Below are 17,232 nucleotides of genomic sequence, written 5' to 3' on the forward strand. Positions count from 1 at the left end.
AATATTTAGGTCATAGTTAATGATATATTATGTTCACCGAGTGTTCGTAAATCAATTCAAATCTTTTTCTAATATTCGATGTCGGATTAAACATGTGTTACATTAAAAGAAATCTTTATATTTTCGCATCTTAAAAATGATGTCTTGGGATGGAATATTCCTGTAATGGCTTGTTTGAACTCGATGTAAGATAAGTAATATTTCTTTATACTGTTGTGCATGTCAACTTCATCTATGTTAGGTCATTTGAATTCAAGCATTACACATTTCTTATCAGCATGATAACAATGACTTATATTAGATGTTCTTTTAGTAATGCTAAGTAACAAAATAAAGTTGTAGATAAGATGAATAAATAATAAATTCTAGTAAGCAAAAGTTTTATAATCAATTATTTAGTATAATGAAGAGATTGATGACTACATCATTGATAGAGAGAGGCATCCAATGTTTTTATGTGATCATTAGGTAACTTTTTTACTTTTAGAGATTATTATAGGATAGTTGTCAATTTATGAATCTTAATTTAGGCACCTAAAAGGCAAAATGTATATAAAAAAAAATCTTAGTTAGATATTCCAGTGGATATGTGAAGTTAACTGAGAAACATAAAAAAAAAATATTTTTATTCGGGAACAATCATAATAAAAGAAGTGAGAATCAACTAAAATGGTATTAATATATTTTGAGGAGATATATAATCCTTGTAATTAAGATGAGGTGAAATTACTAATGAATCAAGAATTCATGTAACTAAAACCCATTTAATGCCACACAAACTATACAAGATGGAAGAACATATTGTTGCTTTTTGTTAACCACTTGAAGGTTTATTATGGTCCTAATCCAAAATTACAAGATGAAGGAACAAAATATTGTTTTGATTAACATCTTTGAAGTTCTTTTATTTTCTTAACACAGGCTAGCTTGGTGATGGTGTACCAAATACACTTATCAAATATTTAAGATTCAAAACCTCATCCGATAAACTTTTACAAGATGCTAACCAATTTAACCGATAAAGACGATAAAATCACTACATGATACTAAGATCAAGACTTGCTTTTCGTACTATTTGGAGGAAAAGAAAGAAAAGTTCACGATCAAAGATCAAGCGATTAATCTCTATTGAGACATTTGGCCTTAGGTTCGAGTTCATATGTGAGCATCAACATTATTTGATGTAATATAATTTGTTTTTAGATTACCTACAAGGGGTCAAAAAAGAACTATTGCAAATACGATTATTTCTTCTAGTTAAGTAATATCGAAAAAATTCTTGATCCCTCTTCATCCTAATATGAATGAGGCTCGATATGATCATCAATCGATTGTTTTATGCACGTAACAAAATGAAACAATTCTAACATGTCATTATTTTTACTTAATAAGATGAATTAAGTGAAACTAAATGGTGACAACAGCTTCGATGTACATTGATTTTGATGCCATTAAGAAATCAATGCATGCATGCAAACTTGTAATCTCGTCATCATGCACGCGAGAGTGCAAGTTAAGTAAAGGTTCGCCTCGAGATTCCACATCAGTAGCAGTAGTAATGGTAATCCTTATTCCTTCATTCCTTCAATCTCATTCTACATTCTACCTACTGACAAGATTCAATAGTTAAACATGTTCATGAAGACTTTTACTCTCTCTCTCTCTCTCTCTCTCTTTCGATGCATGTTGCTTAACGCATTTGGCCTGTCAATACTTTGCATGGGAGTGAGTGCATGCACGTGATTTCATGTACTTCTCGGTGCCTTCGATTCCAAGCCACCATTCATTCTCTTCTTATACAGTCGTCGTGTTTCTAAGTAGCCAACAAAAGAATGAGAAGAAAAGAAGACTGCATCGATCGAGTCAACCCTTTTCTATTTGGTACGCTTCAGGAGTTCGTATTTCTTCGAGAAAACGCTTCACTAATTTGTTGCGTAAAGATTTGAACTACATTTAGTTTTTATGTTTCGCTAATATTTTGTTGGGATATCTCATTAGAACCAATAAAGGTAAACAATATATAACATGATACAATAAAAAATTAAGGAGCAAAAAAGAAGGAGAATAATGTAAGCATAAAAATCATAATATATTATTATTATTATACAAAAAAAAATTAATATCAAAACTAAAATCAAATAATAATATATCTTTAATTTATAATCTGTACCTTTTTGATGTTTCTTAGAAAGTGTCTATACGATTTGTAAGCATATCGTCGTCGAATCCGAGATCTATAGTAAACTGATTTGTAAGCTTGAGCCCCCCCCTCCCCCTCGAAATGAGACATTCTTCGCCTTCCACCTAAGTTACACAAGAAAGGCCCAAAGCCAATCCTAGGGAATAGTAAAGCTTCGTAGGATCTTTTTATCCAAGTGCGGGAAGTATGAATCTTCACATATATGTCTATTTCACTAAGTCTTTCTTCGAGATAGTACTTAGATCGTTACATCTTTTGTATAGGTCAAAACTTACCAAACAAAGAATTTCGTTACCATAGGACCATTATAATTACGATCGCTATTCATCGAGGCTTCCGTCATTAGTTCTCCAATCATCAAGTCACTAACTTCCTGAACCTTTCGACACTTGGTAGGCGTCAACCCCCATACATGGTCTTATAACTTTGCGAAGACATATGTTTTTGGTAACCAGTCGCCTGGCCCTTGTCATTACGACCCCCTTTGTGAGGAAGCACCCCTTCTCCCAAAGTTACAAGGCTATTTTGTCGAGTTCCTTAGAGAGAGTCATCTCATGCCCTTATATATTCTCTACCTACTCACCTGTGTGTCGATTTTGAGTATAGGTACCATTTTGCTAAAGGTCATTCGAGCTTTTCCTAACCGTATCTGCAAGGAGAACTAAACTTATATTCTCCTTTTATTTCTTATCATTTACATATATGTAATATCTCATTGATTGGTTCACGTGACTCATAAATAAGATGATAGAATATGTTATCACTCAATTATTAATTATTTCACTAATATTTTGATGGGATATCCCATTTGAACCAATAGAGATAAATAATATATAATATGATATAATAAAAAATAAGAAAAAAAGGACTATCATGTTGGACAAAAGAAAAAAATATTATCTCTACATCTTTATTCTTTAAAAAGACTAAACACGATTCCAATTCAAAATCTTACGATAAATTATTACAGACTTGATATATTTGATTATTTTTTACTTAAATAAATATTATTATTTTAGAGAATATTCTGTCAAATGTCATACATGACAACTTCTCTAATATTTCTACTTCAATTTCCTATATTATCCAAGGAGGAAAAAAAGAAAATCAATAAAAAAAGATAAATTAAAGCTTTTCTCTATCTCTAACACTATCCCGATTATATACAAAATTACGATGATGATGTCACATCAGCATCAATGACGATCCGACCATTAATGATCTCGTAGCCACCTAAATCCCTATCTATTAATAACGTATCCCAATTGACCCACCCATATGAGATGCCAAGCCACATTTCCTTTGCTAATCCATCCGTATGCTGTTCGTATGGCATCTTATCATTGTACATTTGGTCATATTGACCGAGAGGAATTTGGCTACGAAATATATCCAATTTAATGAGATCATAAGAAGCGGTATTATTACTAATATGCAATGCATCGATTTTTTTTTCCTTATTAGCGGACGTTAAAATCGGTAGGGAATTATGGGGACCGGTGATTGGCATCAATCACGAGATCGAAGGGAACCACGTGTCCTGATCTCACTCGTCCGTTCAAGGCCCCACCGGCTTTTCGCATCCAGGCGCGGTGACCCGATCCTCCCGGTGAACGAGGTGCGTTCTCCGTTTGCGGCCGGGAAAAGCTGATCTCGTAGACTTGACTTCCGCTGCAGTAGATGAGCACATAAAAGGGCGTAGCAGCGGCAGCAGAAGAAGAAGAAGAAGAAGAAGAGGAAGCATATCCCTCTTCGTTGTTGTAGTTGCATGGGTAAAAGATCGATCAGGGAGGCGATGCGGGCGTTGCCGGAGAAGCCACTGTTCGCCGCGGCCGCGGGGGCTACCCTCGTCGCCAGCGCGCTCCTCGTCTCCAGCTTCCTCGACCGCGGCCTCCACTGCTCGCTCAATCCCGGGTTCTCCCGCTCGGCCGACGCCACGTCCGAGCTCGCCAAGGCCCTCCTCTACTACGCCACCACCACGGTGGTGCCGCAGCAGTCCAGAGACGAGATCCGGCTGTCCTTCGACGTGCTCCGACGGCGCTCCCCCTGCAACTTCCTGGTATTCGGCCTGGGACGGGACTCCCAGATGTGGGCGGCCCTGAACCCCGGAGGCACCACCATCTTCCTCGAGGAGGATCCGCAGTGGTACGCGGCGGTAAAGAAGGACTCGCCCGAGCTGCGGGCGCACCACGTCAAGTATCGCACCCAGCTGTCGCAAGCGGAGCAGCTTCTGCGGGGTTACCGCAAGAACGCGGAGTGCCGGCCGGGCCGGGTGGACGGGGTGGAGGGCCTGCAACACAACGGCGGGTGCCCGCTGGCGCTGGTGGGGCTGCCGGGGGAGGTGTACGAGCGGGAATGGGACGTGCTGATGATCGACGCGCCCAAGGGGTACTTCCCTGAGGCACCGGGGCGGATGGCGGCGATCTACTCGGCGGCTGTTATGGCACGGGGGCGGCGCGGGGAGGGGGAGACGGACGTGTTCCTCCACGACGTGGACCGTCGGGTGGAGAAGTCGTTCGCCATGGAGTTCCTCTGCGAGAAGTACCGGGTGGGCGGCACGGGGCGGCTGTGGCACTTCAAGATCCCGCCGGCCAACGACACGTCCGCCATTGCTGCCGACACCTTCTGTTGATCTCTCTTTCTCCTCATCTTTCGCCTTCTTCTATATTAATGTTGCCGTTGTAGTAGTAGTACCGCGTGCGCCTTTCTTGAAGCCGGAAGGGGATGATTGCTTGCTTTAAGATTCACAAACTTTCTCCGATCGGACGGACGGGTATCGTTGGCAGGCGACTTCTTACAGTGTTGGATGATGAATTAGGAGGTTGAATAGGTCATTTAGTGGCATTATTTTTCTTTATTTTTTCCCCTTAATTTGTCTTGAACATGGTTTAATCTGATGAATAATATATTTATAAATTTAATTTAGTAAACAACATTAATTAAACTTTGGATTCTTAATGTCTTTATGGTTACATACACTCACGGAGACGTATTTTTACATAAAAATGTATAATAATATGTATTTATAAAACAATGTAATTGATAAAATCTATATCAATTCTCAAAAATTTATGAATGAGCCGAATTTATAAAATAAACAAATTTTAAATTTTAAATTAAAATCCTATTTTGTATCTTAATTATAAAAGTTACAAGCATTATATATTAAGGGAAAATAAAATAAAATCACTTTACATTATTTATTAGCCCTTTTCAGTCAACTCATTAAGTTTGAGATACTAAAGATCATTAAAAATCATTACAAAGGTAAATAAACTATTTTTTTAAAAAGTAAATAACTAGTCAACGCATAAAAAAAGCCAAATGGAAGTTGTCCGCATAAAATCTCCCAATTGTGATGCATTTGAGTATCATTTTGAAAAACTTACACTTTTCCATAAGATTAAGCATGAAAACCTAATATGTCAATATATATGATTCAAAGTTGTTGAAACTTTAAGGATTGCTACTGTATATCAACTAAGATCACCTCAGTAAATTTTAGATTCTAAAGGTCATTCATTATACTCGAAGGATCCTCAAAATAGTGATGCTCTTTGGTCCAAAGCCAAAACCTATGATTTTTTTAGGTAATTAGCCTAAAAAGTAATATGGATAAAACTAATTACTTTATTAAATTCTTTCATAATATTAATAATATAAAAAATGCCAGAGCCAAGTCTAAGTTAGATACTTTGAAGAGACCTAATATAAGATTCCTACCTAACTCTATTACAGGCAACCAACATCTCAATACGACTCACCACAAAATAAAATAGATCATCATTATTATTTTTTTTTTCAAAGGATAAATATGAAGACGAGATTCGATTCTAAGGCCTCTAATACACTATCATCAAACCAATGTTTAAGATGTAAAAATATATTGTACGATCTACCCTAAGGAAAATGTTGGAAAGGTTATCAATCATGAGACATGCAGTTAGGATAACACCTTAGCTGCGTTTGGTCCAATTGTCTTGGCTAGTCATACATTGTACCCGTACACACACTTCAATTAACACAATCTAACAAATGTTTTTTTAAAATATTATGATATCTAAAATATTGATTCGATGTGGCATCCAAAACTCACTTCTCAAAGATTGAAAGTTCAACATGATAATGACATTGTTAGAATGTCGCAAAGTCCTGGATCAATTCTCGCTTCCCATTTATAAAAAAAAAAAAAAACATAAACATGAAGATATTATTATTTTCTGCAGTTTAGTCATCGTCATGCTATAACATAAATTTTAATAAAGACACAAGTAAATTCTGTATTCAATCTTCAAGCAGCAAATAACAAGTATGGGATTGACCAACAGATTTCTAAGAAATAAACATGATTTTGGTACTTCACAAAACCATAAAGGCTAGAAAATATAAAAGCTGGAAGACCTACGTGGATGTCTTGGCAGCCATTTGTCTTCTGCTAACAATCTCTTCAATTTGATCCGATGTCAGAATTGCAGCACTGCTGTCAAAGTTAGCCTTATCCAACTGTTCATGGAGCTGCACCAAAACGAAATACATGAAATATACAAAAAATGACCAATATATTGAGTGGCAGCATATTAGATGCACAAACTTCCTGTAATATGTTGGTATGAAGTTGACATGTTCAATATCAACATGCGAGTAGTGAAGCAGGCAACCAGTGCAGTCCAACTGGCCTTATGAAAGTATGATTGCAGAGAATCGTCTGACTGTCCAAACATCTATCACTACATACGTATTTGCAGATGTGCACACAGGCATACTAACATGCACATGAATACTGCAGAGAGAGAGAAAGAGAGAGAGATCAGTATTCACATACAGCTTCAAGAAGTGCAGATTGAGCATCTGGATGATACTTCCTCATTTGTTTCAGCATGTCGAGTTGCTGAGAAGGAATCATTAGCATGCTGTCAGTATGCTAATGATATGCATACTTTAATTGATATACATAGATGAACAGAATTGATATACGTACCTGCTCTTGCATTGACTGCTGAGTCAGCATTTTTTCTTCAAACTCACTACACTCAAGTTCAGCCTCATCATTGGCTATCTCTTCCCTGTTGTATTTTGGTTACACCAAATATTACTAATCAGCAAGTTATTAAAATTATTATCCGATGTCTGCTGCATAAATCAAGTTATCATGCTTGCATGTCCATCATTGAGTTTCCAACAATTATTTCAATAATTACATATCCGATTTGACGATGGACAAATATGCAAATATACTTTTCGTGCTTGTTTGAGTTATAGCAAATCAGAGATACTCGAACCAATTAATGAAAAATTCAACCAGAGGAACAGGATGTTTGAAACAAATTGACCATAGGCTCGCAATGTAATCTAGCATTGTGTATGGAAAGAATTAATTTATGACAAAATGTGGAAGCTTATTTGTTGAATTACTTTTACCTATGGAGTCTATTTGTTGACAAAATGAGGATTAATTTACTTTTGCTTTTTGTAAGAAGGAAAGATGATGTGACATGGGTGGTTGAAACCCTACACCTTTCACTAACCACACCACTTTCCAATTATGAACAAAAATGATATGTAATATGTAAGATATATGATGCTGCCAAATTATTCATGCCTCAAGCTTGCATAAAGGTTACTGAGAAATATACTTCTTAAGCCTTATCTCAATTAAATCAGAGCCATATGCAGCATTAAACCTTTGTTTACTTAGTTTTCTAGACACCAATGTAGAAAGCCAGGAAAATAAGAGCAGAAAAAAGTTGATGATTTTCCTGCAATATGACATGATGTATCTAAAAGCCTCTGTTGTAGAAGTGATATGAGCTTTCTCTAACATGTCAGTTGCAACATTTTAGTGCTTAATTGTTGCCAATGTCAACTAAGTAAAACAAGTGAAGCAAAAAAAAATACCATTTCACCAAATGAATACTTGGAACCAAAGAATCTAAAATTCATGAAGAGAAATCTGGCTTTCAAATAGTAAGAGAATGTATTTATGAGAATTCATACTTTGCAACAAATCGATAAAATTGAATCATCAAATCCATGTCATTCTCATACATGGCATTCACCTTCCCTAAGCAAGTGATTCCAAATCGTGGATCTGCATCATGTTAAGCTGGTATGTCAAAACCTTGTGGTTGTGGAAGAATTAATTGTGCAAAACATGGAAGTAACAACTACGAAAAAAAACCACAAACCAGATAAACTCATTTCTTCATAACAAAAGATATAGGCTAAACTTTTACATAAATGAAAACATTACGACAAATAATTCTAGCTAAACACCAAATTCTGGGAAGACAATGTATTGCAGAGAATCCATATCAACTACTGCACCTTCTCATAACTCATTGGTTTAACTGAAGTTGGATCAGAAAATGTACAAAATTATAGGACTGGTATGCATGACAGCAGACTATATGATCGAGTTAGTTATACGAAGTACTAGCTATTGGAGAAGTATATGCAATCAGTACTATTTCAAAGACTAATGTGCATATAGCCTAAAAGGACAATGAAGCATGAACAACATACATACACAAGTGCATTTGCAGAAGTGAAAAATGACAAAAAGAAGAAAAAATCATACATGTGCTATGAATTAATTTTCCATGGACCCAAAATTAGATACCTATGAAGGTTCCAGTCCATCATACTATAATAATAACTTTTCAAAGGTTGCCATACTGATATAAAAGGGCAGTATCTAACCAATTCCCATTTCAAGAAGTATTTCCTCTTGGATTGCGGTCGTCACAGCAACTGCCTCCTGAGAAAATAATCATGCTTGTTATTTCCTAGTTCTGCCTAAGTGATGAGATACGTCGGACAATAAAGATAAAGTCACTACATTATTCAAACTCATAAAGAGCATAATAAGAAAAAACCATACATGATCCTCTATCTTAGAGAGTGTGCACAGGCTAATAGTATGAATTGCATGTTGATGTCTAATTAAGTATAAGAAAGAAAATCTTGTGCAATATAGTTTTCCCAAAATGACACAACTTCAAACATAAAGAGGTTAATCAAACATTGTTCTAATATAGCGATTTAACTTGGCCATCATAAGGTTCACTAGATCTAAATTACTTAGCTTACAATATGAAAGTCCATAGGTCTAGCACATTCTCATGGACTGTTTCCACTGATGGACCATAAGCAGTTCATCCATCGGAAACAAAGGGAGAAAAGGGATGTCAATGCGAGGGTAAAACAACAAGATTTGGAGACAAATAAGCTATTTCTCTTCAGTAATGTGAAAAAATCTACAATTATTAATACCTTTTAAACTGCATATTTCCAGAAGTTCAATGTGCTACTTCAAAAAATGACAATTAGTAGCTTTTTTTTTTTGCAAGGGAAAAAGTAGTCGTGAGCAATTAGGAATTCCATTCTCTCCACAAACGAAAATACTATTAGTCCTAAACATAACATATGATCTCTGATGCCCTCAAGCACATCAATAAGCTTTCACATATGATTGGGCACCAAATAGACCGAGAGTACGAAACTGCAGATGTTAATGACGTGCAGGAAAAGAGAAAGAAATTGGTCCTCGAATCAATGATGATGGGATCAATCTAAAACAAGAGAGAGAAAAATATATACATAATTTTGGCATCCACCATGACGAGTTTTAGCTTAGAATAGCAATTGGATCAGTGTTGGAAGAAATAGGTTTCTATTCTGAACAAAATGGTACAGAATTTAAAAGATGGGTCGAAAAATTAACAGGGAAGGAAGCAAATGGCTGCGACAAATTAGCACCTGCTTGTCCTTCACGGCATCTGCGATCCGTCTCTTGACATCTGAAGAGCCAAATCGAACAGGAAAAAGAAATTAAACGGGCGATGGGAAGGGCACGAAAGCGGTACGAGTAAGAGGCGAGACGCACCAGGTTGGGAGGTGAGGGAGTCAAAGCGGGCGAAGAGGTGGAGAAGCTGATCTCTCGAGAGCATTTCTGAGCTCTGCAGCGCCATCGCTGGAGGGCCGGAAGCGCTCGCCATGGCGACGAGCCCACAGCAGACCCGGCAGAAGAAATCGCAGGATTCTGGTTGTACAAAATTAGAGGGAGAAATGAGCCCAAGCGAGATAATATTATTTATTTTCGGTGTATTTTTCTTGTTTTCAAAAATTGTTTTAAGTGTGTTGCACTTTCCTGACCAATAAATCATATTTATTGACATTTTAAATAGCTCAAAATTTTCCATTTGCCGCATTATATGAGATAATGTAAATATTAAATAGGATGAGATGCAAAATAATTCTTTAGATTAATTTAATATTTTTAAGACTTAAAGACGTCAGGCTAACTTCGAAGATATTCCTGACAATTATGAATGTTATTTTCTAGGTCAATTTTATATGAATATAGAAAATATTATATTTTGGGCAATCGAGGGGTGTGAGAAATAAAGAGTATGAGTAATAATTAAGGATTTATATTTAATAAATTATAAAAAGTGCCCACAGTAATCTCCTAAAAATATTCATTATGATTTTACTAAGATAGGTTGTGAGCCCTCCAAAGCCCAACCCAAGCCATGGGCCGACACGCTCTGTCTGAACCGGGCTCCGGTTCATGGCACATTAAAGACCGGCGTTTTCCCACCACATCCTCGAACCGAGCCGACCCGGGACGACCAATCTCTCGATGTGAACGAAGCATCGGACGAGGTCGTAGACGCAATAGATAGGGAACAAGACGGCGGTGCCCGTCTTCGTGTAACACCGCCGATAGTGGATCGTTGGGGGTCTCGCCATGGACGACAGCTTCGACGCCCGGGTGAAGCGGCTCTTTGGGTCTCGCCTCTTCGAGACCGTGCCGGATAGCAACTTCCCGGAGTCGTCTTGGTCGGTGGTCGGCGGGGAGGTCGAGCGGCAGCGCTGGAACAGGGAGAGCGGCGATGGCCGCGACCGAGAGGGCGATCCCTGCGCCTCCGCCTTCGAGGAAGGCGGGTGCTTCGCCAAGAAGATGAAGAGCGCCAGGAGGGACCGCGAGAGGAGGTTCGAGGACGATCTCGACGAGGTCGATGATGACGAGGAGGACGAAGAAGGTGGCGGTGGAGAATACGATCTTGAGGATGATGGAGATCGAGAGGAACGGGAGATTAGGGCTTCCGTTGGGCTCGATCCAACCCTAGACTACGAGGTATCCTCTCTTTTCACTTATCCCCCCCCCTTTTTTTGTCCCGTTTCGTGTTTACCGCCCAACTCAGCTTGCTTCTGTTGGTAATCATTCTGGAGTTTCTATAGCTATGCTGCTGGTTAATCTTAAACTATTACTGTAGTTTAAGGTTAATTGTCATATCCATATTTTGTTTTGGTTAGGAAGATATACGATTAAGGTTATGTTGGATGTTTTGCTTCCTTCTTGCTTCGAGCATTTCTTTTCCCCACTGCTGTTTGGATTTTAGCTGGTTAGTTAATGGTAACTGTAAGAGATTATTCCATTTTGACGCTCAGGTTTGAAGTGGTACCATCACGCAGAGCATTTATATATTGCCTGTTAATATTTTCTATATTCAAAACCTTTTTTACCCCATGTTAAATTTTCATGCACATTAATTCGAGTATGCGATGGACAATGATGCAATGATCCTTAGCGGACATCCTTACTTGAAAATCCTTGCACCTGATGCTCCTACTATATCACCCCATGCCAAATTTTCATTGTTGAAACCAATCTATCTTCTGCATTTGACATGTTAGCAACCATTTGTCTCAACACTCATTCATTTAAATCATTGATATCATCGAAGTCAATGGGATCAATGTTATCCCGCAAAATACAGTGATCCTTGATTGAACCAAACCAACTGGGCTCAGTCAGATTGGCTTGTCAGATCAGGCTCGATTCACCTGAGCCGACCAGTAGCAGGCCCAAGCGCATGCCTAAATAAATAAAACTCTAGCTTTGCACATGCAAGAAAGAGGATTGAAAAGATATGGAGCTAGATTCATAACAATTAAAGCCTAAGTGACCCATTAGAACAGAAACGTTGAATTATATAAGTTTAGCTAAGTATGAAGTTGCCTTGGCAAATTTGTTCATATAGTTGACAACAAAGAAAGGTGTAATGCATGCTTGTGTAAAAATAGCACTCGCAAGAAGATATATAACAAAAGCAAAGAAGTCCAAGTAATGTTATAAAAACAGATTAAAGCAGCTACAATTGATCCAGGTCTTACCAATCTTAGTTAACAACTGATGATGTATCACATATTTATAAGTTCTAACTGTCTACTTAATACATAGTACCATTTTATGTTTTGGCAACCAGCTTTAGTAGGGTGACTCCAGAAATTTCATGTGGGCCCAAAAACATATTATTTAAAAATGTTGTGTATAGAGATAAAAAATTGAATTTTTTCGATAATGAAGCATTGTAAACCATGATAACCATCATATATCTGTAACTGACAGAGAATTTTGAACTGAGCTTGACTTCATAATTTGTGATTACGTAAAAAGAAATGATCCTTTTTCAGTAACCAAAAAAGTCATGACAAATGAAGATAAGATAAAGAGGGACTAAGGAGATATTGTAATTATGAAACCAATCCAACATTGCGAAGGGAGCTTATCCTTAAAGATGACAAACAAGGAGCAGTCTTTAGATTTAAATGAGCTGCACATGATGATGTGAATTTTGTGGAGGATTAAAATGCCCTAATGTTGGGTTACTTATTATGTTTTGAATACATTATTGTTGATATCTCAAAGAGCTTGATAACTGGTGATGATTCACCACACATTTATAAGAAGGCTTGAAATAAAAAATATGTATGAATCAAGTCAGAGGGGGTCATTAGTCAAACATCATGTTTGTGCCAAGCAAACATACTAGGACTGAAAAAAGCAAGATAGAGAGGATAAATACACACATTTGGTGAATTATTGCGATTGTCTAACAAGCTTATGTGCATTCACTTCAACAGATTTATTTGTGTTATTTCCCGAGTCTGGTGTACCATATAAAATGCTTTGTGCTTATTGACACTTGATACCTGTTTAGGTGTCTTACCTGCTAGTTTGATGAGCTCTTAATGCATTTAACCTTTACAGAAACAAGTGAATGTTAACAATGCCAGCAACCTTGTCATACTTCTCATGGTGCAATGATGTGCTATAAATTTTTATTTAAGACAAGTATCGGCTCTAATGATGATTGAAGATTTGAAGTTTGAGAACATGGTCCTTTAACTAACATCTAATTTGTTGATTGTTGAGCATTGTCATTGAGACTATGAACATGAAGTACCATTGCAAAACTATTTCCTCCACAAAATTCAAGTGCAATTAGAGAACTTTGTGTTCTGCATGAGAATCATCTTTGTTATAATATTTATACTTAAGTTATCAGACTGATAATTGACAAATTCCGACTTTGATTATATTTTTATATATTTTCATATTATTTCAGGCAATTTTGGAGGTTCTGTAGAGTTTAGCTTAGAATTTTTCTTAAAAAACTGAATATATATAGTATGCATTAGAATGGCTATCTTCCTAACAGGATGTGTATTCTGAGGGTTATAGAATTTTATAGTAGATGCATTTTGTGGTGTGACAAGATCAGATTTTCCTCAACAATTCTTTCAAGTGTATGAGTATGTAAAACCTAAATCATATAGTTAGAATTAATTTTCCGCTTCAGCTCTCTCTGTCTATGTGCTCTACTTATCTATCTGATCTCTCTTTTTTTTCTCACTTGTTTTATTCTCTATTGGAGGTTACTACTTTCTTCAAAGTAAGATGACACCCAAAGGTGACACACATACTGTTAATTTATGAACTTCATTAAGACCTGATGTGAGAGTTTACCACTGGCTTAACCTAGACCCACTAGTTCAACATCATCACAATTGTAAGTGGCATCACAAGTAAACACAGATTAATGTTATTGGTGATAGTAGCTTTGCTCTGAAGTCTTTCATGTCTTGGACCTTATAACTTTTAGCTGACTATGCTACCTAACAAACTGTTTATGATCAAACTTGGAGAAATGGATAAATATGGGCTTTATATTGATTTTGTAGAGTCTTCTCTGTATGAATACTGTTGTTTTGGCATAAGCACTTTTAAAGGTCCTAAGATATTATTATCCTGTTCAACATGAAACATTTTTTTGTTCTTCCTATTAAGCATGTGAACTCTCTGTAAGAAGAATAGGGGAGAGTCTATAAGAGGGTTAATCTATTGTTTCTTAATGATTAAGAATTTGCATGTGCTTAAAACATGAGAAGGCAGAGGGAAGTACAAAGAGGTATGTCTCACAAAGGAAGTAAATAAGAAAAAAGAGATTGGTTTCAAAGATGACCTGGGCCATGCATGGTTTCAGCAACAGAAACATTTGATATAGTCTCCATATCCTGTTTTTTTCCCCTGTAGCTAATTGGTTTTTTTGGGTTGCTTTTAAACTTCTAGATGAATGTCACCTTTTTCTCTTTCCCTCTCGTTTGAGTCGTTTCTCAGGAAGTACTTTAAGTGGTCATTTGGTTGTAGAGTGATGGAATAAGGATTGGACCCATAATAACTTGCCAAACAATCTTATTCTATTGGATTCCCCTTGACAAGTCAATGACAATAAGGATTTGTCCCTTAATAACCTGCCAAACAACTTATTTTATTGGACTCATCTAGACTAGTTAAATGCATATAATTATTGGTCTAGTAGGATAACAGACAAAAGAGTATATTCAAACATATGATAGATAGTGGCTATCGATTTATTTGTTCTGCTTGCCTTGTCAGAGACAAAAAAGGTAATACTTTCTTGTACGTTATTCTTGTTAAAATTTTGATCATTTATCATTATTTTTGACTAAAACCAAATAAGAAGACTACTGCTAATTACCTTGCACTATATTATGGAGTAATATTCTCTTATCTGTTGTTATTTAACCAAAATATACTCCAGCCGAAATATCATCTTTTAGAGTAGCTATAAACCAAAATATAACTGGTGCTTTTCTAAGAACACTATTGGCTCTATGAGAGTAACATACGAATGGGTGACAAGTAATGTCTAGAAGTCCTTATCCTTCAGATAGATAATGCTCATGTTAATTTATTGTTTATGCTATTTAAATTCAGTTGCATAATACATGCATATTCATCGAATGGTGGCTTTTCTTCACTTGCGCTTTACATGCTTTGCTATGTCACTGACTCAGTGACGAAGCTGTTCGATGTGGTTGTATTTGTCCATATGGACCTGTGAGATAGATCAGTAAGGTTGATCTATTTAGTCTTAATATTTCAGCACTTTCAACTTCTGAGATTGTATTTTCTTTTTGAGAAGCTTTGAGAGGCTTAAAGCCTTTTCTTTCTGAGATAGTTTGATGTTCTAATATCTTATTTCTGAATGCTCTGTTAATGGCAGCATGAATTTTGAAACCAGTACTGTTCTTTGCTTAGTTGCCGGGTAGTCTCTGACTAGACAATTTTTCTTTCAGGAGGAGGAGGATGAATATGACAGGAGAGCACTAAACCATGACAACATGGGGGATCGTGTGTATATGAGAGATGTCAAGGATCATGGCCCTCACTTGAACTTCCACACTGTGGTTCCCGATTTTATTGATGCTTCATCTGAAGAGACCCATGATTTTAGTAGAGATCCACGTGCTGACCACTTTGCAGCTGGTGTAAGGCTTAAAGAAGACAAAAAGGCAGTAGAAAATGGTCATTCTTCTTTGACTTGTATTGATGAAGAACATCCAGAACAACTGCCTATCAAAATAGCTGATGCTATCAATTTGAAGCCTATTTTGAAAAGGAAAGAGAGTCAGGTTGACCCAAAACCGAAGAAACGTGTTAGGTTCAATCCTGGATGCGAAGGTGATCAGTTAAAGACTATTGAGGAACACAAAGATTCTCACATGGTTCCACAGGTTGTGGAGAGAGGTTATGGTCCTGCAGTAACAAGGGAAACCAATTCCGACTTGTCCGAAATCTCACAGGGGATTCCTGATTATTTGAGGAACCCTTCCAAATATACTTGCTATACTCTTGACTGGTCGGATAAGGATGATGATGAAACTAACAAACAGGCATTTGAAGACTTCAGTAATTTGGTAAAGAGATCAAACCTTGATCAGATGTCACTTGAAATTCCAGTGGAGATTCCAAAGTCTATCACTTTTACACCTCAGAGGAAGCCACGTGATGCTATGTCAATCGATACTGGCTCCAGAGATATTCACGAAGACTCTGTCAGTGAACCTGATTTGTCGGCTTGCTCGACAGGCATAGCAGCAGGTTATTCTCCTGAAAATGATGTGCATGAAATGGAGGAAGATGGAACTTCTGTAGCAGAAGTTAGCATTCGCCCTAGAAGAGCTGGTCGCAACTACCGATCGAAGTCATCATCAGATGATTGTTCATAACTGTTATGACATGATGCAATGCTATTGGCTCACGTGTTCGAACTTTGTGAATCTGGTTAGTATTTGCTTGTCGCCTATAAATCTATAGTAGTATGATACCAGTCGTATGTTGAAAGATAGTTTCTGTACGCTAATCAAACTGTTATTTGGGTGCATGTTGCATTGCATGTGGGACTCCTATTTCTCATGCAAAACCCATTCTACTCGGGATTCGGAGCTGTTTTGAATGTACTTTATAAGTTGTACGATTAGAAAGAATGTTCACTTTTTTTCTATAATGATGCGATTATAAATCTCCAAGGAAACACCTTTTCTCTACATGCTGCATTTTCCGAAGTAATTCTGGTGAGGGTAGCTAAAATGCATCATGCCAAGGTAATATTCAATCAGCGAAGATGTGTTTTCTTTCAACTTTTGGTTAAAAACTGCTGTTTATTCATTAATCCAGGATGATGATCAAAATATAGTGAGAAGCATTCGAACAAATACCCATAAGGAAATCATTTCCCCAGGTACATGCAAATATTTGATGAGTAGCATGATTTGGATAAGGTCAGGCTCGATATAAACTAATATATTCTTTTCATGTAGATTATTTGGTTTGCAAGATTGTCGATCCTGAAATGATATGTAAATCAAACTGACGC

The 17,232-nt window shown here is 37.0% G+C and overlaps 3 protein-coding genes across 3 annotated transcripts; 2 read left to right on the forward strand and 1 right to left on the reverse strand.

The window, feature by feature from the left end:
* Positions 1 to 3,758: 3,758 nt before the first annotated feature.
* Positions 3,759 to 5,132, forward strand: LOC135606539 (arabinogalactan O-methyltransferase 2-like). Its single transcript, XM_065097569.1, has one exon. The coding sequence runs from the start codon at positions 3,969 to 3,971 to the stop codon at positions 4,830 to 4,832; it is 864 nt and encodes a 287-aa protein (XP_064953641.1). The 5' UTR covers positions 3,759 to 3,968; the 3' UTR covers positions 4,833 to 5,132.
* A 1,258-nt stretch (positions 5,133 to 6,390) lies between these two features.
* LOC135607912 (uncharacterized) lies at positions 6,391 to 10,270 on the reverse strand. The gene is made up of 7 exons (XM_065100134.1): positions 10,086 to 10,270; positions 9,959 to 9,999; positions 8,900 to 8,957; positions 8,195 to 8,288; positions 7,179 to 7,263; positions 7,023 to 7,088; positions 6,391 to 6,715 (listed from the first exon to the last, which is right to left on the reverse strand). The coding sequence occupies exons 1-7, from the start codon at positions 10,195 to 10,197 to the stop codon at positions 6,602 to 6,604; spliced, it is 570 nt and encodes a 189-aa protein (XP_064956206.1). The 5' UTR covers positions 10,198 to 10,270; the 3' UTR covers positions 6,391 to 6,601.
* A 536-nt stretch (positions 10,271 to 10,806) lies between these two features.
* Positions 10,807 to 16,903, forward strand: LOC135607913 (uncharacterized). Its single transcript, XM_065100135.1, has 2 exons — positions 10,807 to 11,342; positions 15,653 to 16,903. The coding sequence occupies exons 1-2, from the start codon at positions 10,953 to 10,955 to the stop codon at positions 16,583 to 16,585; spliced, it is 1,323 nt and encodes a 440-aa protein (XP_064956207.1). The 5' UTR covers positions 10,807 to 10,952; the 3' UTR covers positions 16,586 to 16,903.
* Positions 16,904 to 17,232: the final 329 nt, after the last annotated feature.

This window comes from Musa acuminata, chromosome BXJ2-3 (genome assembly GCF_036884655.1).
Source record: "Musa acuminata AAA Group cultivar baxijiao chromosome BXJ2-3, Cavendish_Baxijiao_AAA, whole genome shotgun sequence".
NCBI lineage: Eukaryota > Viridiplantae > Streptophyta > Magnoliopsida > Zingiberales > Musaceae > Musa > Musa acuminata.